The sequence below is a fragment of the Schistocerca serialis genome, chromosome 3, assembly GCF_023864345.2.
Source record: "Schistocerca serialis cubense isolate TAMUIC-IGC-003099 chromosome 3, iqSchSeri2.2, whole genome shotgun sequence".
Taxonomy (NCBI): domain Eukaryota; kingdom Metazoa; phylum Arthropoda; class Insecta; order Orthoptera; family Acrididae; genus Schistocerca; species Schistocerca serialis.
Window position 1 is genome coordinate 483164424 of NC_064640.1, and position 24749 is coordinate 483189172.

Below are 24749 nucleotides of genomic sequence, written 5' to 3' on the forward strand. Positions count from 1 at the left end.
TGGCCTCAAAGTTGTACGTTATGCGCTTCTGTCGACGTCGTACCATTCATCCAGAACCAAAACTTTAATGATGATCCACTCAATGTAGTGGAGACATATCGATTCTTAGGACTGGATTTTGCCATCCAGTTGACTTGGCTTCCTCACCTTCATCAGCTTAAGTGGAAGTGTTGGCAACACCTCAATACCCTCCACTGCCTGAGCAACACCAACTGGGGTGCAGATCACTCACTCTACACTGCTGAAGCTCTGCAGAGCCCTTATTCAAGCCCGCCTTGATTATGGGAGTGTGGTTTATGGTTCAGTGGTGCCGTTGGTGTTGCGTTTACTCAATCCAGTGCACCACTGTGGCGTTTGCCTGGTGACAGGAGCTTTTAGGACAAGTCTGGTGACCAGCGTCATTGTGGAAGCCGGAGTGCCTCCATTTCAGGTTAGGCATGCACAACTGTTGTCCAGTTATGTAGCACACGTTCATAGTTCTCCTGCACATCTGAATCACCATCTCCTTTTTTGACCCACGGAAGCTCATCTCCCGCATTGGCGGCCCAGGTCAGGGCTTCCAGTTGCAGTTTGTGTCTGAGCCCTTCTTTCTGAACTGGGGTCCATGCGCTTACCACCTATACTTGAGGTCCATTCACATACACCTCCATGGTGTACACCTAGACTGCAGCTTCGCCTGGACCTTTCACATGGCCCTAAGGACTCAGTTAACCCTGTGGCTCTCCACTGCCACTTCCTCTTGATTCTTGACAAGTACCGACACCACGAAGTGGTTTACACTGAAGGCTCAATGGCTGATGCTGACATCAGCTTTTCATATGTCCATGGAGGACATACTGAACAGCATTCCTTGCCCGATGGCTGCAGTGTTTTCACTGCTGAGCTGATGGCTATATCTCGTGCTCTTGAGCACATCTGTTGATGCCCTGGGGAGGCATTTCTTCTATGTACTGACTCCTTGAGCAGCGTACAAGCTCTTGACCCGTGCTACCCTCATCATCCTTTGATAGTGACCATCGAGGAGTCCATCTATGCCCTGGAACAGTCTGGTCATTCAGTGGTGTTTGTCTGGACCCCAGGTCTTGTTGTAATCCCAGGCAACAAACTTGCTGACAGGCTGGCCAAACAGGCTACATAGTAAGTGCTTACGGAGATTGGCTTCTCTGCAACTGACCTACGTTCAGTGCTACGCCGCAAGGTTCTGCGGCTTTAGGAGACTAAATGGTATAACCTCAGTTACACAACCAACTTCATGCCATTAAGGAGACTAAAAATGTGTGGCAGTCCTCCATGCGGGCCTCTCACAGGGACTCTGTGGTTCTCTGCCGGCTCTGCATTGGCTACACTTGGGTGACACACAGCTTGCTCCTGTGCCATGATGACCCACCTCAGTGTTGGTTCAGTGCCCGATTGACAGTGGCCCATATCTTGGTGAGCTGTCCTCCTGTGGCTGCCCTGCGATGGACTTTTCAGTTACTGGACCCATTGCCATTAATTTTAGCTGACAATGCCTCATCAGCTAATTTAGTTTTACGTTTTATACGCGATGGTGGGTTTTATGTTTATATATATGCTTTGGCACATGTCATTTGACCTTTTGTGTTCTCCACTCTAATTCTTTTAGGGTTGATGTTTTAAGGTGTTGCAGAGTGGAAGCCTTTTCCTTTTTATTCTCATAGTCAGTCAGCCAAGATCATCTGCTGTCTAGCTTTTACCCCTTTTCCCTGTTTCTGGCTTCTCTATATGGTTCTCTTTTCCTGTTTTTGTCTATAGTAGTGTTGGTTGTCCTTCTGTCATTCTTGTGGTACTTCCTTTCTCTTGTTATTGTGCTGTACATCTCCTGTCTTTTCTTCTTTCCACTGTTTAATTATTTTACTGGGAACAAGGGACCAATGACCTTGCAGTTTAGTCTCCCCCCCCTCTCTCCTCCTCTTTTAAATGAACCCAAAAATCAGAAAAAAATTGAGATGTATTGTCAAATGGTGTTCATTTTTGCATAACAATGCAAGTCCAGATATCACCATCCACACCATGCAGACTCCTCAGATATGCATTTCAAGATTTTGGGTAATCATGCGTACAGTGCTGATATCAGCAAGGTTGAATTTCTATTTGTTTAGTCTACTTAAAGATGGTTTAAGGGATGAAGGTTTAAGGGATGAAGGTTTAAGTGCGTATTTGGCTTGCTAGTAAACAGGTAAACTTTCTTTCTGAGGTTATTGGAGAGCAAATGCAATGATAGACCAAATACATTAAAAAGCATGGTGACAATGTTGAACAATGATGCCATTGTAAATTTTATACTGTTGTTGTGATAAATTTAAAGAAATGTATGTGAAGTTACATACACTCATATGATAGAATAAAATGACAATCATATTTGTTAAGAAAATCTACACAGTGTGTCTGGGATAGAATATACAAAAACATTTATATTTCAATACCTATAAAGACTTATAGCTTTATTTGTCCAACATTATTCACAGGAATGCAAAAATTTTTATGCATGTTGGTACAGTTCTATGTGGACACTATTTATGGTTTGACAGGTACTGAAATGGTTCTCCAATTCTCATCACATGTTCCTAAGCATGACAGGTGTTGTGACCTCTATAGTAGCGTATATCATATGTCAGTTGTCTCAAATATACATCATCAAGAATCTTTGTCCTGTAACAATGTCTTCTATAAACTGCCACGCTCTGAAATCCAGAAGAGTCAGATTGGGAGACTGATGGGGACAGGCAATGTAACCCCCACCCCTCCCTACTGATTCAATGTATATGAACCATGTCATGGAGGAATGTGGTACATCCCCATGATAGTAGAATTGGCACCATCTTGTTGTAAAATGGCATTGGGAGGAATCTTTGCAACTTCATAGTTTGCCAACATGCCTGCAGAGGTGTATCCTGCCACTGTAGACTCCATAATAAAAACTGAATCAATCATATCACGTTTGTGTAATCCCAAACACACATTATCTTTTGGTGTGTCCCTTCTGGACTGTCACTTCTCCTGGAGTCTCACCTTCCCATATTTGACAGTTATGTTGGTTAACTTGGCCACATATTTGGAAGGTAGATTCATCATTGAACAGCACTGCATTGAGGTAGTCATTGTTTTTGTCTGTATGTTGCAACATTTCAACAGCAAAATCACATCATCTGCAGTGACCTGCAGGCTTAATGTGATGCAAAAGATGGAATTCGTAAGCATGGAACTAGTCATTTGTGCACTATGTCAAGCACTGTCAAATAAAAGACAGCTAGTTCCCTACTAGCTTGTCTAATGGATTTATGTGAGGGTCCAGCAAATGTTTTGTGCACATATTCCAAAGTCCCTTCATTGGCATGTGTTTTAGGATGTATTCCACATTTTAAATAAAACTTCCAATTTCTCAAAGAGTTCTGCTCCACTTTCAAATGGATTTACATGTGGTAGGATTCATGTTCCATTCTGTCCTTGCACACTGCTGAATACGTGTTACAGATTTTAGCTCTGCTAACCACAGCACACACTAGACCTTTTGTTGTGGTGTCAACATTTTGACTGTCAGGAGTATGTGTGGATGCACCATATGACTCAGTGCTCTTAATGAAATGGTGAGGATCACATCTTGGAGAGTGTGTCTATAGATAGTATATTTATCCAACAACACAAAATGTTGAGTTCTTTCATTATAAGCATTTCTTTGTGTATACCTCTAAGCCTGGACACCCTGTATATTGTTAGTTAATTGTAATGCCAAAACAATTCAGATTTGTAGGTAACATATCACAGTGATGATAGATTTCTGAAGTTGACATTTTTTCCTGCTTCTTTTGCAGGGGTGTTGACATACAGTGCTAAAGTCTACTGGGCTTCAATTAAGCACAGTGATGCCTTGCACTTAACAAAACTGCTGAGAGACTGCTAATTACACCACATATATTCATTTGCACTTTAATTTTATTGGTTTGTGTGCCACACCCTACTTTGAGTGTGCTCTAAGTGAGTATCACACAGCAAGAGTTAGCAAACAAGATTCTCACCTGAACATCCCTTAATGATATGATCATTCTCAGAGAGCTCAATCTTGAGGAAGGGAATCAAACTGTATTTTCCAGAATAATACTAGAATTTGCCTTAAGTGATTATTCTAAATGACAAGAAAGATAAATGTGGACGGCGTGATGGGAATTTGAACTGCTGTCCTCCCAAATGAGAGTCCAATGTCTGACCAATGTGCCAACTCATTCTGCTCACAGAACTGAAACATTCACTGGCGTATCTGACATCCTTCAGTTACATTTTAATCTAATTATTATCAGAGGTGACACATAGTTTTGGGTGTGTTTCCTTCTCTCAATGTAGACATCATCACACTTACATTGTAATAAGTAAATTTGCTCTAGTAAGTAGCTGGAGCCGATAGGCATTTTACTCCTTGTAAGGTGAGTGAATTAATAGGATGATGGAAAATGCTGTGCAAAATACAAGCAATGGAATGAGTAAAGACAATCACCCATCTTACAGTGGAGGTTCTGAGCAGCCAATGGACTTGCAAAAAAGAGGTGGAATATTGTGCCTCAGGTGTTTAATTTCATAGGTAGTGGTTGTTTATATGGTCACAGTTCAATTTGATCAGCCAGTTCCAGAATGTCCTGCATAAAAGACATTATCAGCTTAAGTGGTTCATGATAATTCCATCTGCATCCTTAAACTCTCTTATTCTCCCCTTCCAGTACCAACTTCTGGGCTCATGAGGATTGCTAGACAAAATTCTGTGTTGCAGAGACAATTCCAACATATGAAATTCAGTGTCTGTTAGTTCTTGTCTTATATCTGTCCCCTGAAGATGCCTCCAGTGATTTAACTATTACAACATACTACTTACATTGTCTATAATTACTGTCTTCTACAAACAGTAATATTTCAGTGTAGAGAGGCAGAGAAAACTAGTATTCTTGCAAATGGGAGATCCATAACAATAATAAATGCTTTGAACAGAATGCTCATTTCATTTTTATATACATGTTTATTACTTAACATCTCTGTGCAGCAACTGGCAAAAAATTCCTATGTAGTTTATCAGTGAAAAACTTAATTGGGATCTACATGCAACGTGCAACACTCATTCATTACAAGTTGAAATTACAGGGCCTAATTAAAGAAGGTATAACTTAATAATATAACAGAGTCCTCTGTGTCTTCCAGATAGTTTTTATCCTAAGCATATAGACATAAAAATAGAGTGAATATGTTAAACTTGGCCAACCCCTCTCTTCCTCCTTCTCTTACATAGTTAATAATAAGTATTGCAGCTCTAATGCAAGAGTCACCCTAACTACTTTGTCACTCTGTGCTTAAAGAAACCATGAATGCTCTATAAGAAACGTAAAGTAGCAATTGATTTACATGAATGTAATTCAAACTAATAAATGTAATTCAAAATATACTTACATACATTATTTAAATACCTGGAAACTAAAATAGAAAAAATTTTCTGTTTGCAGTTGACAGGAGATCTGCTGGAGATATTGTATTTCCTGATAAGGCCCTGAATTTCACTCCCAAAGAGGATGTTAAGAACTGTTCCGAAGATGGGACTAGTATATGTGACAAAAATGTGCGAGATTATCCCTAGTACGTATTAATTTGTTCACTCTTAATCATAGCATATTAGTTTGCCACTAACACTCTAAGTGTAAGTTATACATCTATAAATGTTCCACTGGGGGGATCAGGGCATTTGGGGGGAAGAGGGAGATCAGCTGTAATTGTATCTCTGACTTGTTAAGAGATGAATCCTCAGATTTCATTGGTACTTAAGTATGAATGAAAGTTTCAAAATTAATTTTGAAGTTAAGCATTCTTGGTCTGATTTTAATTTTCATGTTAAGATGAACTTGGATCAGCCAGTGCCAATTACAGTACTAGTTACTGTATAGCTGATTTCCATATTTGCATGTGTATGTAATAATACTAAGTACAAATTTTTATGGTAAGAAAAACTGCAGGTTTCAATTAGTCTTGAGTTCTTTGGACTAAAGCCTGTAGGTTCTTACCAACACATAGTTATGAGTGAATGCCACATGTGTGAATTAGGTAATGAAATTAAGGTTTCATTTATGAAATATATTTGGTCTTATTTTACTGTGTAAATTGTAGCAGCTGGTACAAACAGCCATTGGTTATTAAACTGTTGGTAGAAATTCAGATTATATTTCACAGAACTTGTGAACACACAAAAAAGTTGATTAGTTAAATGTTTTGTTAAAAAGTGTTTGTAGAAGCATAGGGTGTGACTCAGTGGCACAGTGGGTAAATACCAAACTACAAAACGAAATTCCACAATCCATTTCCCAGTTGATTTTAGTATTTTTCTTTCATTTACCACTTCTTTCACCACTGACAATGATTTATTAATATGAAAAATGATAAGCAGCATTGCAGTTTCATGTACGCAGTAAATTGTATGGCCACTATAACTGGCAGGGTAAATCAATTTATATGTTGGGGAAAGGCTATTGCATATCTCCTCCAGTTGGAACATGCCTGGCAAAACACCATAGCGTTCAAACCAACAGCTTCACTTCACTGAATTTCAGTTACACTTATTTTTTAAAAAAAATGTGAATTAAATCTAATTTGGAAATTTTTTGATATAGTTGTCATCAGAGTAAACATCAAAAGTGCAAAAAACAATAGAAAGAGGAAATCATTCATGATATAGTGGAAGCATTGTACAGTAGTTAGGTGCAACCTTTATAAAAGTTGGGGCTAATCACTAACATGACATTAAACTTGACTACTGTGAACATTATATGAATCCAGCAATCTACTCAAGCTGGCAAAATCTGTCAACTGTGGCAATTTTTCTGTGCCACTTCAGGCATTCCACTGCTGCATTCTGTAAGGTCTGTATACAACATGATGTTTGTATTTTATAAATTGGTGTCTAATCAAAGAGCAGTAATAATCTGCAATCTCCTAACATGCCAATGGAAAGAATTTCTTCTAAAAAATTTTCTCGACTGGATTGTTGGCTGACTGTCAATTTCTGAAACACTTTTTTTCTAGAATTCTCTGGGACCTATCCCCTATGCAGCATTGGCCACCTACTATCTGGTTGACTGTATGACAGTGATTGCCTCCAGTCAACAGGACTAACCTTCATTCATAATTTGGTTGAGTATACAGTGTTTCACCTTCATTGTCCAATTTTTGACATTGAAAATGTCTACAGTCAACTGAATGAATGCAAGATAGGGGCAGTTTGATGGAGTTGCAGAGAGACCATTTGTTTTTGAAACTACTGAATATGTTTAACAAAGTTTTCAATCTAACAAAAAGTAATATAACAGGGATTCAGTTACATACTGATACTGTCCAGACTTACGTGTTATATGAAGCTAGCTAACACAGAGGGGTAAAGGAGTGTAGGACCTTCTCATGCTTCATTAAAAATATTTTAACAGAGAGATGGCAAAGTTAGTGATGTTATAGCTGCTACAGAAGGATATAGCCTAAAGAACACCACATTACAAGTAAAATTAAAAGCAAGTTCTCCGCAGGGCTCAAATCTCTTTTGTGAGTCTGTGCTCGGCCACCACAGAGCCCCGACCCTTGCAGCACTTCTTCCTTTTCCATGCTGCAAGTGTATCCTTCTACTATTCTTTTTTCTTCTCTGCCTTTCCATTGGATGATGTTCTTGGTACTGATTGTGCTCGGATCTGGTTTTGGACTCACATTTTCTTTTCATCCAGCATTCTGCAAATTTTCATTCTTAACTTTATGGTCCTCTTGTTGGGGCTGACACCACAAGGTTTCCTTCCCTTGCTAGGCTAGGGGAAGAAGATCAAGCCAGATATCTGAGAGCAAAATACTTCACCCAATATTTGGCCTGTACTCAGGCTAATGGGGAGATATTTACTGCAATGGAGCTATGATTTTTGTCAAAATATTGAAGACAAATTTGAGGAGGTTGAATCTCTGGGGAAAATGTGAAATGGTTTGTTGTTACTTAAAACTTTTTTGCTGCCTGATCTACTGCTCTTCAGTATGTGAACATCTAGGCAAGAGATATGTGACCATTGCTGCACATGAAACTTTGAGCATGGGCCGAGGTATAATCTTGGACAGAGACCATAAACACCATACAGATGACGAACTGTGGACTAATTTTCAGCAGTGAGGCATACATTTTGACAAACATACAAATTAAAAAAAGGGTAATCATTGCAGAAACAGGTGTCTTTATCTTAGTCTTTAGAGGGAATGTCCTCCTTGAGTAGTTTAAGGTCATAGAGCACAGGTGTGATGGGAAACCACATGTCCCACTATCTATGTTGTGCTCCTGATGTTTATGCTTTGGCTATAAGTAATCCCATTGCATGCTGAGCCAAAATGTGGCAGCAGTGGATGATTACTTCATGAAGATAGTCTTTGTGAATGTATGCCTGTTTCTGTCAGTTGTTTGGAATATAACCCTCCACTAGCACCAGTGTGTCCAATTTTCATGAAACAACAGAAGATACAAGGGTACCAATTCACTGACTGTATCTCATATACCGAGACACAGAATAGATATGCACACCTACATCCTCTGGAATGACAGTCAATTACCCTAGCCTCTTCCCCGCCGCCCCCCCCCCCTTCCTGCCCCACCCCCAATCTCAACATTCCTCAAACCAGGTCTCCCACCATCCTCCTCCTCATGTGGTTCCCTCCTCCCCCCCCTCCCCACACCTGACTGGAGAAGAATTCTCCATCTTTGGCATCTGTTGGTGACAGGGTTTCCTGGTAAGACCCAGCTCAGAGGTCTGACATTAAACAACGGCTGAAGGAGCCATGGCCTGTGGATCCTATGGCTGTCTACTCATCATCTGTCCCTGTGCTCAATATGGATAGCTCCTTGAATCAACCTTGCCCACCAAAGGTTAACTAGAAGACAAAGAAAAAGAAGAAATGGGTCAAAGCTCTTTCAGAGGCCCTGAAGGTACCAGATACCTCCATACAGTAGGATTCTGAGCTGATGTTTGTGGATGTGGTTATATCCTCACTGGTGACAGGCCATGATCCTGTGGAGTGAGTGATCCTACTGGCTCCTTCATGCTTAACCTGGCCACCAGTCATATGATCATTCAGTGAAATTGTGATGGGTCCTACTGTCACCTATCAGAACACCACCACTTTATTTCCTCGTCTGTGGTTTGCATTACTCTCCCAGAATTGCACTTCACTGGCCACCATTCCTGAATTCTCCATGGTTATTGTGCAGTCTGTTATAACCGTGCTGGTCCCAAGAGGACATCTGGAGGGGTCTGTACTTCAGATCATGCAGAAGTCATTGGCGAATGGATTCACTTTGTATCTTGTTGAAGGCAATAGTGTTGCAGACCACCTTAGTAATAACCAGTTGCAAAGTTTACCTGCCTCCAAGCAGGCCCCTTACTTATATTGAACTGATCACATTAATCCAAAAACTCCCCCCACCCCCCCTCTTTTCTGTGGCTTCAGTGCGCACTACCCCCTGTGGGGGAGTACTACTACTTCTTAGTCTGGCAGGGGCCTCTAATTGACCAGATGATCATAGACCATGATCTGTGCCTCCTAAAGTATAGTTTTCTGACCAATTTTAGGGCTGCCCATAGCACATTTTCAGCTATAAATCGAACAGCCTCATCCCCAATCCACTACATTAGTCACTGCGTGAAGACCTTTATGGCAATGGCCTTTTCCTGGTGATCCAGTCATTTCTCTGGCACACCCAGACAGACCAACTACAACACTGGGCACTTCACAGGGCCAACTGGCCTTTGTATGCCTCTGCTGTTAACATTCACTGCCTCACTGTTGAATTGCATTGATGAAATACTACAAGCATTTCAGAAGTGATCATCCACACTGCTGAAACTGCTGTTCTCCTTCTGAAGCTTTCCCTTCCCCCTGCCCCTCTCCTTCCCCACTTCCCCCTCCCCCTGCCCCTCTCCTTCCCCTCGTCCCCCTCCCCCTCCCCCTTCCGCTTCCTGTCCCTCCTCCCACCACGACTTGGTGCCTTGGTGGACCAAAGACATTGCAATAGCTATTCAGAATAGTCGATTAGCCCTACAGTGATTCAAACACTAGTCTTCATAGACCAACCTTATAACTTCTAAGTGACTTCGGGCTAAGGCTTGCTATTTAATCAAACCCAGTAAGAAGGAATGCTGTGAGTGCTATGTCTCCTCTCTGGAGACAAATGCCTCTTAGTCTCAGCTGTGAGCTAAGTTCCATGGTATTCTGGTCAGCCAATATCAACAGCTTTTCTGGGTCTTGTACTAGAGGGTGGTCTCTGTACTGATTCATCAGTTTTGCAGAACACCCTGTGACCCACCTTTGTGACAGTATCACCATTATATTCCTGTCTGGCTACTTTTCTACTGTAGAAGCAACGATTTGAAGACATTTCTTCACATTTCACTCCCCACAAAGCTGAATTCCTTAATGGACCCTTCACTGACCAGGAACTACTTCGGCCTCAGACATCAGTCCACTACACAGCCCCAGGCCCTGATTCAATTCACAATCACATGATCCAACACCTGAATATTCCCCAAAGGCAACATCTCCTCAGGATGTTGAACTGTCTTTGGCTGCACAGTGCCTTTCCCTCACAATGGTGAGATAGCATAGTTGAACCAATGTGTAAGTCAGTCATGAACACAATCTCTCTCAATAGCTTACATCTTGTTGTAATCTTTTTAGACCTGTATAAGGTGTATGACATTGCTTGGCATCATAACACTTTACTCACCCTTCATGACTGGGGCTTTCAAGGCTACCTACCAGTTTTCATTCATCCCATCACTTGTTCCAAGTTAGATTCAGCACTTCACTCAGTTCCCCACAGGGCTCTATATTGAGTGTCACTCTTCTCCTCATTGCCATTAATGAATTACTGATCACTATGGGGCTGCTGGTCATCCCTCCATTGCATGTTGATGATTTTTGTGTTTGGCACAACTCCCCCTCAGTAGACTCTGCTGAACACTAGCTCCAAGATGCCATTGCTGTGCCTCTGCTTACACTCTTTCCCATGGTTTCCAATTCTCTTCTAAGAAAAACATGGGACATACATTTCTGCCATCCTGACCCAAAACTCTACGGAGGAGGTACACAGCATGTGGATGTTGTAGCACAGTCCTGTTTCTTGGATCTCCTTCTTGATGAAAAGCTGACCTGGATACCTCATATTTGTTACCTGAAGACTAGCTGTATGTAGAAGCTTAAAGCTCTCTGCTTCCTTACCCACACACCTTGGGGGTGTGGATCATGCTGCTCTTATCCACTTTTACCAGGTCCTGGCTTCATCCCGACTGAGCTACGGTTGCCAGGTTTATGGCTCGGCAGCTCCTTCAGCTTTTAAGCTGTTAGACCCAATCCACCATCATGACGTGTCTGGCCACTGGTAGCATTTGTACTAGTCCCACAGCCAGTTTCCATGCTGAAACAGGGTTCTTGCCCCTTAAAATTCAATGGTGTCAGCTCTTTGTCTCCTATTCAATCACCATTCAACACTTCCCTGATATTCCCATGTATCCAATTCTCTTTACATACAAGGGGTATCATTGTCCTGATACTTGCCCTCGGGTGGGTCTACCAGTTGGAGTGTGCCTAGCTTACCTCTACCAAGATATCCATCTCCACTTCCTCATTTGTTCTCTCTCTGTTTTCTCATGTACTCCTCCTTCAGTGGTGCGCAGACCATGGACTAGTACCACCATCTTCCCAGGTCCTGAAGTCCTTCACCTCCATGACCTTCCATCATCTGTTATGCCCAATTCTTCAAGAGTTCCAGGGTGCTATTATATTTTACACTGATTGCTCTAAAGTTGTGGATGACTTGGTATATGCTCTTTCATCTCCTGGAGGTATAGAACATCATTCACTGGCTGGAACAAGTAGTGTGTTTATGGTAGAGCTGACAGCAGTTATTAGAACTCTCCATTTTATCAAACATGTCTCCCTTGATTGTGTTCTAATACATACTGTCTCAGTGAGTAGTGCCCTCTAGTATTATGGGTAACTCTTAAATAGTTCTGTTTGCTGATGACAACAGCTTGATAGTAAAGGTTGTTGTGTGCAGCATTGACTTGGTTTCAAATACTGCAGTTCACGACCTAAGTTCATGGCTTGTAGGAAATAAACTAATGCTAAATCACAGCAAGACTCAACCTTTACAGTTTCTAACACACAATTTAACAAAACCTGAAGTTTTAATTTCACAAAATGGGCATATGATTAGTGAAACTGGACAGTTCAAATTCCTAAGTACCCAGATAGATAGTATACTGTCGTAGAAAGCCCACATTCAGGATCTTGTTCAAAGACTTAATGCTGCCATTTTTACTATTCAAACAGTATCTGAAGTGAGCAATTGTTCGACATGAAAATTAGTCTGCTTTGCTTATTTTCATTTGATTATGTCATATAGTATTAATATGGTATTAATTAATAATTTTGTGACAGTGAAATAGAAAATTTAGGCTATGTAACAGTAGAAACTGGAACACAGGAGTTATCTCATGATAATTATCACTGAATTGACAGGCTGGCCAAATTGGCTAATGGCATGCAGTATCTTGAGATCAGCATTCTGGAACCAGATCTTCAATCAATATCATGCCACAAGTTTGAAGGATTTGGAATACAGAATGGCATACTCTGACTTTGCCAAACAAATCTACACATGATGAAGGAGAGCACAAATTTGAGGTTGTCCTCCTTGTGGATCTCTTGCAAGGACTCCATCATCCTTTGCTGGCTCTGCATTGGCCATACTTGGCTGACTCACAGTCACCACCTCTGTCACAAGGATCCACTCCATTGTTGTTATGGTGTCTGTCTGATGATAGTTCAAATTTTGTTGGACTGTCCTATCCCAGCCACCGTTTGGCAGGCTCTTAATATTTCTAGTGTTAGCAGATGATGCCTCAATGGCTGACCTGGATTTAGGGTTTATTACTGATGGGGGGGGGGGGGGGGGGGTGTTTATCAGTCTCTCTAAGGAAGGGCACCTCAGCCTTGTCAACCCATTGAGGGGTTGACAGGGTAACTTGTTGCCTCCTCTACCAAAAATGGGCAGTGGCTGTTTGTGATTGGTGGTCCGGCTCAACCCTCACCCTACTTGTTCCTTTGCTCTTATTCTCCCTTCTACATTTACATCTACATGAATACTCCATAAATCACATTTAAGTGCCTGGCAGAGGGTTCATTGAATCAGGTTCGTAATTCTCCTTTATTCCAATCTCATATAGAGTACGGAAAGAACAAACACTTCTATCTTCCCATACGAGCTCTGATTTTCCTTATTTTATTGTGGTGAGCATTTCTCCATATGTAGGTCAGCGTCACCAAAATATTTTCGTATTTGGAGGAGAAAGTTGGTGATTGGAATTTCGTGAGAAGGTTTCGCCGCAAAGAAAAACACCCTTTTTTTTTTTTTTTTTTTAGATTTGACTGATTTATCGTGTAACCTAAGTTTAATGGATGACCTCACACTTTTCATTATTTAAGGTCAATAGCCAAATTCTGCACAATGCAGATACCTTTCCTAAGCCTTTTGCAATTTGTTTTTATCTTCTGATGACTTTAATTGTTGACAAATGACAATGTCATCTGCAAACAACCTAAGACAGCTGCTCAGATTCTCTCCCAAATCATTTATGTAGATAAGGAACAGCAAAGGTCCTATAACAATACCTAGGGGAATGCCAGAAATCACTTCTGTTTTACTCAATGACCTTCTGTCAATTACCATGAACTGTGACCTCTCTGACAGGAAATCATAAATCCAGTCACATAATTGAGATGATATTCTATAAGTGTCAAAAGCCTTCTGGAAATCCAGAAATGCAGAATCAATCTGAAATCCTTTGTCAGTAGCACTCAACATTTCATGTGAGTAAAGAGCTAATTGTGTTTCACAAGAACAATGTTTTCTAAATTCATGTTGACAGTGTGACCTGTGCAACTTTACAGTCGTTGGGTACAGATCTTTTGTCAAGAGAACAGTTGTATATGATTGTTAAGTATGGAGCTATTGCATAGGCATACTCTGAAAGGCACCGAATTGGTATACAGTCTGGAACAGAAGATTTGCTTTCATTAAATGATTTAAGTTGCTTCAGTACTCGGAGAATATCTACTTCTATGTTACTCATGTTGGCAGATGTTCTTGATTCGAATTCTGTAATATTTACTTTGTCTTCTTTTGTGAAGGCATTTTGGAAGGCTATGTTTAGTAACTATGCTATGGCAGCACTGTCCTTAAATAGCATCTCCATTACTATTGCGTAGAGAAGGCATTGATTGTGTCTTGCCACTAGTATTCTCCACATATGCTCAGAACCTCTTTGGATTTTCTACCGGGTTTTGAGACCAAGTTTCACTGTGGAAACTGTTATAAGCATCTCACATTGAAATCCGCACTAAATTTCAAACTTCTGTAAAAGATAACCAATATTGGGGATTTTGTGACTGTTAAATTTGCCATGTTTGTTTTGTTGTTTCTGCAACAGTGTTCTGACCTGTTTTGTGTACCAAGGAGGATCAGCTCCATGATTTGTTAATTTATTTGGTATAAATCTCTCAACTGCTGCTGATACTATTTCTTTGAATTGAAGCCATTTTCGGTCTATAATTACACTATGTGATCAAAAGTATTCTGCCACCTGGCTGAAAATGACTTAAAAGTTCATGGCACCCTCCATCTGTAATGCTAGAATTCAACATGTTGGCCCACACTTAGTCTTGATGACAGCTTCCACTCTCACAGGCATATGTTCAATTAGGTGCTGGATGGTTTCTTGGGGAATGGCAGCCCATTCTTTATGGGGTGCTGCACTGAGGAGAGATATCAATGTCGGTCGGTGAAGCCTGGCATGAAGTCAGCTTTGGAAAATATCGCAAAGGTGTTCCATAGGATTCAGGTCAGGACTCTGTGCAGGTCAGCCCATTGCAAGGATGTTCTTGTCGTGTAATCAGTCAGTTACAGGCTGTGCATTATGAACAGGTGCTTGATCATGTTGGAAGGTGCAATCGCCACCCTGAAGAGCTCTTCAACAGTGGGAAGCAAGAAGGTGCTTAAAACATCAATGTAGGCCTGTGCTGTGTTAGTACCATTCAAATCAACAAGGCGTGCAAGTCCCCTCCATGAAAAATGTGACCACACCGTAACACCACCGACCCCAAATTTTACTATGGCACTACAAAAGCTGGCAGATGACATTCTCCGGGCATTCCCCATACCCACACCCTTACATCGGATCGCCACACTGTGTACCATAGTTCGTCACTCCACACGACATGTTTCACTGTTCAGTTGTCCAATGTTTATTCTCCTTACACCAAGCAAGGCGTCATTTGGCATTTACCGGCATAATGTGTGACTTACAAGCAGCCACTTGACAATGAAATCAAAGTTTTCTCACCTCCCGCCTAACTGTCATACTTGCAGTGGATCCTGATGCAGTTTGGAATTCCTGTGTGATTGTCTGGATAGATGTCAGTCTATTACACATTATGACCCTCTTGAACTGTCAGTGGTCTCTGTCAGTCAACAGATGAGGTCAGCCTGTATGCTTTTGTGCTGTATGTGTCCCCTCACATTTCCACTTCACTATCACATCAGAAACAGTGGACCTAGGGATGTTTAGGAGTGTGGAAATCTTGCATACAGATGTATGATACAAGTGACACCAAATCACCTGACCACATTTGAAGTTTTTGAATTCTGCTGAGCACCCCATTCTGCTCTCTCAAGATATCTAATGACTATTGAGGTTGCTGATGTGGAGTACCTGGCAGTAGGTCGCAGAACAATGCACCTAATATAAAAAAAAGTATATTTTTGGGGGTGTCTGGATACTTTTGATTACATAATGTAAATTGTTAATTTGGAAGGAGTGGAGATTATCTCTCAGGGAGGCATCAAGTGAAATTTTATCTGCATTTTTGAATAGGTATAGTTTTTGTTCTCCCCCCCCCCCCCCCCCTCTCTCTCTCTCTCTCTCTCTCTCTCTCTCTCTCTCTTTAAGGATTTGTGAGCTACAATATTCAGACTCACTATGATAACCCTGTTTTCACTAAGCCCTGTACCTGTTCTGATGCTTGTTATTAACTCAGGATTATTTGTTGCTATGAAGTCAAGTGTGCTTTCACAACCGTTTACTATTTGTGTGGACTTATGAACTAATTGCTCAAAATAATTTTCAGAGAATGTGTTTAGCACAATTTTAAATGATGTTTTATGTGTACCTTTGGAATTAAGCATGTATTTTTGCCAACATAATGAGGGTAAATTAAAGTTGCCACCAACTATAATCGTATGAGTTTGGTAAATATTTGAAATGAAACTCAAGTTTTCTTTGAACCTTTCAGCAGTTGCATCACCTTAATTGGAATGTCAGTAAAAGGATCCAATTAATATTTTATTCTGGTTGCTGACAATGACCTCTCCTTTCCATGTTGCTAGCCACGTCTGGGAATTATTCGGTGGGGTGCGTCTGTTAAGTTGTGGGGAGTATGTCCTCCATCACACTTTCTGCCTGCGAGGTCATCTGGCTGCTCTTTGTGTGAGGCACCTCACCCAACTTTTTTCCATTCCCTCCTTTTCTCCTTTCTTGTCCCTTTCTTTAGGTTTTATTGACTTTCAGTACCCTTTAATCACTAAACCAACCAACTTACATGTGTCTGAAGAAATTCAATTTATTGAGAGTAAATAGATTTTAATAAACATTGCTTAAAATTCACTGGAAGAGGACTAGCACACACATAGTTTCATTCACTTTGTATTAAAAAATCAGCAGCAAGCATTCTTAGACACTCTCCTATTCATTTATTTTTCACACTTCTTTATTGTGACCAATGAGAAGCTGCCAACAATTGATGATTGTGTGCACTATGCCACCATCCTGAGATTGTGCACAGGCAAGCCAATTCTGCATGTGTAAGTTTCACTTCAGACACCATGCACAAATGTTATATTGATATTGCAGTGCATCAACTTGCACAGGTTTGTATCACTTACGTTTGTTTAGATTTCTTAATTCATCATGGTCATTATCCAAACACTGAAATAGTTTTGACTATGTTTATGACAATTCCACCCTGACTGCTCCATCATGTCATTATAAAACCAGAAAATTAAAAGAGCTGAGAAACTACTTAACATTGAGTATAGGTGATGTAGACTGTTATATTCAGCTGTCATGTCAATATGATGAACCACATGTGGCGCAGCACGTTACTTTTTTACTGCCCTGCCAGTGTCCAGCAATGTTCATTTGTGTAGCTAAAAGCTGTAGTAGAAAATACTAGACCACTACTTTCTATTGCGGGTCGCAACATACATGGAATTGTCCGGTAAATGGGATGTAGCTAGCTACTGAAATAAAAGTTTTAACTTGGCAATGTAAATTTTCGGTGTATTTTTACAATAAATATCACAGTTAATACTGCCAAGTCCGTACTACATGGCAACACAATGTGAAGTTCACACGCACACCACAATCACGCACGTAGTCAGTTTATGGTATTTACACCGGTTACCGAAGTTAATTGAGTTCACTGGATTGTTTAGTTATGAAAATGCTCGCTCAAATGTTGTGCACTCTGCTCTACATGTAATACCTGTTCCCGTCTTAGATCACACAACACATCAGGTGGTTTTAACTAACAGTCAAAAGCAGTAAATTTGATATTCCGTCCGAAATTCCACACGACATCCACTATACCATTCACTTAAATACACTTTGTACTACTTCGCAAACTCGTATTAGCATTTTTCCGCAATTTTACAGTACTTTCATTGGAGCTGCTTTCAATGAGATGTTACTAGTTCGAACCCTCAGCCCCGACCCACCTAGATCACACCAAAGGCTTTTTTCCCAGCATAGATTGGCGCAAGCCTGCATTTTTCTGATTGGCTGATATTTCAAACAGCAAATCAGGTTGCAGTATTATCCCACACTTTACTTCAATGACCAATCATAGTAAAACATTTCTTTCTATGACAATTGCTAAATAAATAAATTTAGAAAAGTATCAAATATAAAATTACTCCTTCTGAAATTACCGATTAATTTGTGTTCTACTCACGATTTATTAGTACCATAAACTGACTGCACATTTAATTATAGTAAATCCCCTGTATAGTTTAACTGGTACTTCATGAATAAACAAAACAATTTTCATTTACTTCTGTTCTTCTTCGCTCATACAACACTCACACTGATAATTACTACATATATAAAACAATTATAATGATGCAAATACATTAAATATTAATCAAACATAACTTTACAACATTGTTTTGACTACGACTGCTAGCACTGTCTGTCAACTGCTGACCTCTGCTGCCTACTAGCACAACTACGTGCAGCTCTGTAACTCAGGTCCATGTCAGCTGGTGACATCTGTTGATGACTGATGCCTATAACGATATGGTCCTAACAAGTGACAGGAGCGATGCGAAGGCACTACACCTCACACAGCTGCTAAATTTGACATCAATGCTATAACAAATGAGTTTGCTTCAGTCAAAGCAAGGAAACTAAAACCAAAATAATAATAAAACGTAATTCTTGGTACTGACACATGTCACAGACACTGCCAAAGTTGGGTGGCATGCATGCCTCAACAATACATATAGCTATACAGTAATTGCAACCACAAGAGAGAGGTATCTGTGTAGAGGTCAGACAAATGTATGGTCCTAGAGGAGGGAGAGCAGCATTTTCACTAATTGCAATGGCAACAGTCAGCATCATTGACTCTTCTGGCTTTGTAACATCAGTTATCGTTACGCCGCTCTGACTGTACTGTGAACAGTTGAAAGCAAGGGGAGACTATAGTCATTACTTTACCTGATGACAGGTAGGTCTGCTGTATTTTTAAATGATGACAGAATCCTCTTGGGTGAAATATTCTGGGATAAAATGATCCCCAGTTCAGAACTCTGGAAGGAGAAAACTCGGGAGGATGTTGTCATTGGGAAAAACAAAACTCACATTCTATGGATCGGAAAGTAGAATGTTAAATCCCTTAATCAATTAGACAGATTAGAGAATTTAAAAATGGAAGTGATTGGTGGTTAGATATAGTGGGAATTAGTGAAATGTGTTGGCAGGATGAATGGAGATTCTGGTAAACTGATTTCAGGGTTATAAATACATAATCAAATGGGGTAAGGTAGAAAAAGGTCTAATGCTGAATAAGGAAATTAGAATGGTGGTGAGCTTTTATGAGCAATATCACAGCCAAGATAGGTATGAAGCCATCACCAGTCTGAAGTTGTACGAGATTGTATGCCAAATAGCTCTGCAGAAAATAAAAATATTCAAACAACACATGATAAGGAAAAAAGGAACTATTCACATAATTAAGGGAAAGGAAAATTTAATTGTAATGGAGGGCTGCAAGTTGATGGTGAGAAAAGGAAGGTAAGGAAAAACTATAGGAGAATATGTAATGGGGGAAATGAATGAAAGAGGAAGCAGCCTCATAGAATTTTTCACAGAGTGTAGTTCAGTCATTGTGAACTGTAAGACATGTCAAGAACCAGAGGTTTTTGCAAGTTCCAAAGGGAGAGTTAGGCAACAGTTGACTAAAATAGGGGAAAATAATACAGTAGGAAAGGAATGGGTAGCTTTTAGAGATGAAATAGTTAAGGCAGCAGAGGATCAAATAGGTAAATAGACAAGGACTAGTATAAATCCTTGGTTAATTTAATTGATGAAAGGAGATGATATAAAAATGTACCGAATGAAGCAGGTGAAAGGGGATACACATGTCCAAAAACTATATAAAAAAGCCCCAAATGATTAAGCAGGAATGGATAGAAAACATATGCAAAGATAGAGAAGCATATATAACTAGAGGAAAGATACGTCCTGCCTACACCAAAATTAAAAAAAGTCCTCAGGAGAAAAGAGAAGTAGCTTCATAAATATCCAAGAGGACAGGTATAAAGCCATCACTATGCAAAAAAGGGAGAACTGAAAAGTAGGAGAAATACATACAGGGCCTCTGCAAGGAAAATGAACTTGATGGCACAGTGTTATAGAAAGAGAAGAGGAATTAGGTGAACATCAGATGGGAGATATGATATTGAGAGAATAATTTGATTGAGACCTGAAAGACCTAAGCCAAAATGAGGCCCCAGAAGTAGAAGAGATTCTCTCAGATACACTGGTATCCTTGGAAGAGCCAGTCATGACAAATCTGTCCCACCTGTTGGGCAAGGTATTTGAGACAAGGAAAATAGCATCAGACTTCTAGGATATTGTAGTAATTCCAATTCCAGAAAAAGCATGTGCTGACAGGTGGATTATTACCAAACCACCAGTAAAATCATGGTTGGAAAATACTAATGTAGCTGGTAGAAGCCAACACTTTGGGTTCCAGATAACAGAAGGAACATACAAGGCAATACTGACCTCATGAATTATCTCAGAGATTAGGTTAAAGAAAGGAAAACCTAAGTTTATAACATTTGTGGACTTAGAGAAAGGTCTTGACTATATTGACTGTAATATGCTTTGAAATTCTCAATGTAGCAGGGGTAAAATACAGTAAGCAATACGTTAAATGAAACTTGTAGTAATAAGAGCTGAAAAGCATAAAAGTGAAACTGCCATTGAGAATTGAGTTAGGTTGGTTTTTAACCTATCACTGATAGCATTCAGTATGTACATTGAGCAAGCAGTAAAGGAAGCCAAAGAAAAATTTGGAGAAGGAATTAATATTTGGGCAAAGAAATAAAAAGTTTAAGATTTTTCTTATGATATTGTAATTCTGTCTGAGACAGGAAAGGAACTGGATGTGTATTTGAACAGATGGAAGTCTCTTGAAAGGAGGATAGAGGATGAGCAGTAATAAAAACAAAACAAGGGTAATGAAATGTAATCAAATTAAATCAAGCAATGCGTAAGGAAGTAGATTTGGACAGCAAAATGACTGATGATGGCTGAAGTAGAGAGGATATAAAATGTAGACCAGAAATGGCAAGAAAATCATTTTTGAAGAAGTAAAATTTATTAGTATCAAATATAAATTAAAGTACTAGGAAGTATTTTTAGAAGAAATTTGTCTGAAGTTTAGTCTTGTATGGAAGTGAACCATGGACAATAAGCAGGTCAGGCAAGAAGAGAATAGAAGCTTTCAAAATGTGACACCACAGAAGAACACTGAAAATTAGATGGCTAGATCATGGGGAGGAAATTAATAGAGTTGGGAAGTAAAGAAATTTGCAGCAACAGTTGTTGGGACACATCCTGAGACATCAAGGAATATTATTGGATGGAAGCGTGGGAGGTTAAAACTGCCTAGGGAGACCCAGAGATGAGTACAGTAAGCAGGTTCAAATACAATAACATTACTCTCAGTTCACTTTCATTGATGTTCATTTTGCTATCTCTTTATGAGATACTATCTGGTCCATTCCAGTGGTCTGCCAAGTCCTTAGTCGTCACAAATTTCTTGTTTCTTATTCTTCTTTTTCTTATTATTGAATTATCATTCCCTTTCCCAATATTTCTTTGGTTACCTTTACAGCTTGTTCAGTGTATGGGTTAAATAACACTGAGGACAGGCTACAATATTAACTCACTCCCTTATCATCTACTGCTTCCCTTTGTTTTCCTCCAGTTCTTAAATCTGCAGTCTGAGACACGTTGTAAAGAAGCTTTTGGCCCCTGTAATTTATCACTGGTATCTTTAAAATTTCAGTGAGCATAGTTCAGTCCATGGTGTCAAAAGTTTTCTCTAAATGTACCCATACTATGAACATAGGTTTGCTTCTTCGTGTATCTTCTAAGATAAGCTATACAGGGCTGTTACAAATGATTGAAGCGATTTCATAAATTCACTGTAGCTCCATTCATTGACATATGGTCATGACACACTACAGATATGTAGAAAAACTCAAAGTTTTGTTCGTCTGAAGCTGCACTTCAGGTTTCTGCTGCCAGAGTGCTCGAGAGCGCAATGAGACAAAATGGCGACAGGAGCCGAGAAAGCGTATGTCGTGCTTGAAATGCACTCACATCAGTCAGTTATAACAGTGCAACAACACTTCAGGATGAAGTTCAACAAAGATCCACCAACTGCTAACTCCATTCAGTGATGGTATGCGCAGTTTAAAGCTTCTGGATGCCTCTGTAAGGGGAAATCAACGGGTCGGCCTGCAGTGAGTGAAGAAATGGTTGAACGCGTGCGGGCAAGTTTCACGCGTAGCCCGCAGAAGTCGATGAATAAAGCAAGCAGGGAGCTAAATGTACCACAGCTGATGGTTTGGAAAATCTTATGGAAAAGGCTAAAGCAGAAGCCTTACCGTTTACAATTGCTACAAGCCCTGACACCTGATGACAAAGTCAAACGCTTTGAATTTTCGGCGTGGTTGCAACAGCTCATGGAAGAGGATGCATTCAGTGCGAAACTTGTTTTCAGTGATGAAGCAACATTTTTTGTTAATGGTGAAGTGAACAGACACAATGTGCGAATCTGGGCGGTAGAGAATCCTCGTGCATTCGTGCAGCAAATTCGCAATTCACCAAAAGTTAACGTGTTTTGTGTAATCTCACGGTTTAAAGTTTATGGCCCTTTTTCTTCTGCAAAAAAAAACGTTACAGGACACGTGTATCAGGACATGCTGGAAAATTGGCTCATGCCACAACTGGAGACCAACAGCGCCGACTTCGTCTTTCAACAGGATGGTGCTCCACCGCACTTCCATCATGATGTTCGGCATTTCTTAAACAGGAGATTGGAAAACCGATGGATCGGTCATGGTGGAGATCATGATCAGCAATTCATGTCATGGCCTCCACGCTCTCCCGACTTAACCCCATGTGATTTCTTTCTGTGGGGTTATGTGAAAGATTCAGTGTTTAAACCTCCTCTACCAAGAAATGTGCCAGAACTGCGAGCTCGCATCAACGATGCTTTCGAACTCATTGATGGGGACATGCTGCGCTGAGTGTGGGAGGAACTTGATTATCGGCTTGATGTCTGCCGAATCACTAAAGGGGCACATATCAAACATTTGTGAATGCCTAAAAAAACTTTCTGAGTTTTTGTATGTGTGTGCAAAGCATTGTGAAAATATCTCAAATAATAAAGATATTGTAGAGCTGTGAAATCGCTTCAGTCATTTGTAATAACCCTGTAGAATCATTATTGCCCCATGTGTTCTTACATTTCTCCAGAACTGAAGCTGATCTTCCTCATGGTCAGACTCTACTGGTTTCCTGATTCTGCTGCCTTCTTAGAAATTTGAATTACTAAATCTTTCCTGAAGGCTGAGGGCATTTAGACTGTCACACATCTTTCACACATGTAGAATATTTAGGTCATGGCTGACTATCCCAAGAATCTCAATAATTCTGAGGGAATATTATCTACTCAAGGGGCTTCGTTTCCACTCACATCTTTCAGTGCTCAGTCAAGTTGTTCTTGTTTATCATATCTCCCATCTCATCTTCATCTGATTCCTCTTTGCTTTCTATGATACTGTTATGAAGTTAATTTCCCTTGAAGAGGCCCTGTATGTATTTCTCCCACCTTTCAACTCTCCCTTGTTTGCAGAGTGATGGCTAGATACATGGGGTTTTCAATATTCCTATAGTTGCATCTCTTTCCTCCAAAGGTCTCTTTAATTTTGGTGTAGGCAGCACCTATATTTCCTGTAGTTATATATGCATCTACAAGCTTGTATATGTTCCCTATCCATTCCTGCTCAATCTTTTTGTACTTTCTGTCAGTCTCTGGTTTTAGACATCTGTATCCCCTTTCACTTGCTTCATTTGCTGCATCTTTATTTTCTCCTGTCATCAAGTAAATTCAGTATGTCTTGAATTGTCAAAGAATTTCTACTTGTTCTTTTCTTTCAACCTATCTAATTATCTGCTGTCTTCATTATTTCATCTCCAAAAGCTATCTGTTCCTTCTTTACTGTGTTCCTTGCCTTTGTTCAGTCAGTTGATGCTTAATGATCCATTTGAAACCCTCAACAACTTCTGGATCTTTAAACTTATCCAGGTCCCATCTTCTTAATATTCTAACTTTTTTGGAAATTCTTTAGTTTTAATGTTATTGTTGTAATAGCCTTAAGTCCAAAGATTGGTTTGCTGCAGCTCTCCATGCTATTCCATCGTATGCAAGCCTCCTCATCGCTTATCAACTACTACAACATACATCCTTCTCTATATGCATACTGTCTCACTCCATGATTTTCCCCCACACTTCCCACCAATTCTAAATTTGTGATCTATTGATATTTCAGACTGTGTCCTATCAACTGATTACTTCTCCTAATCAAGTTGTGCCACAAATTTCTTTTCTCCCAAATTCTATACAGAGCCTCCATATTAGTTACTTGATCTACCCATCTAATCTTCAGCATTCTTCTGTAGCACCACATTTCAAATGCTTCTATTCTCTTCCAGTGTAAACTGTTTACCATCCATGTTACACTTCCATACATGGCTACACTTCATACCAACACTTTCAGAAAGGACTTCCCAACACTTAAATTTATATTCAATGTAAACAAATTTCTCTTCTTCAGAAATGCTTCTTTTGCCATTACCAGTCTACATTTTACATCCCCTATTTCAGCCATCATCAGTTATTTTGCTGCCCAAATAACAAAGCTCATCTGTTGCTTCTAGTATATCATTTCTTATCTAATTCCCTCAGCATCACCTAATTTAATTTGACTA

At 40.0% G+C, this 24749-nt stretch overlaps 1 protein-coding gene across 1 annotated transcript in view; it reads left to right on the top strand.

Annotated features, from left to right (window-relative positions):
* The window catches only part of LOC126470373 (uncharacterized), a 502532-nt gene that overhangs the window by 361024 nt on the left and 116759 nt on the right, over positions 1-24749 (top strand). The window contains exon 4 of the mRNA XM_050098194.1: positions 5499-5628. Within this exon, the coding sequence (XP_049954151.1) occupies positions 5499-5628 (130 nt within the window). The remainder of the gene's footprint in view (positions 1-5498; positions 5629-24749) is intronic.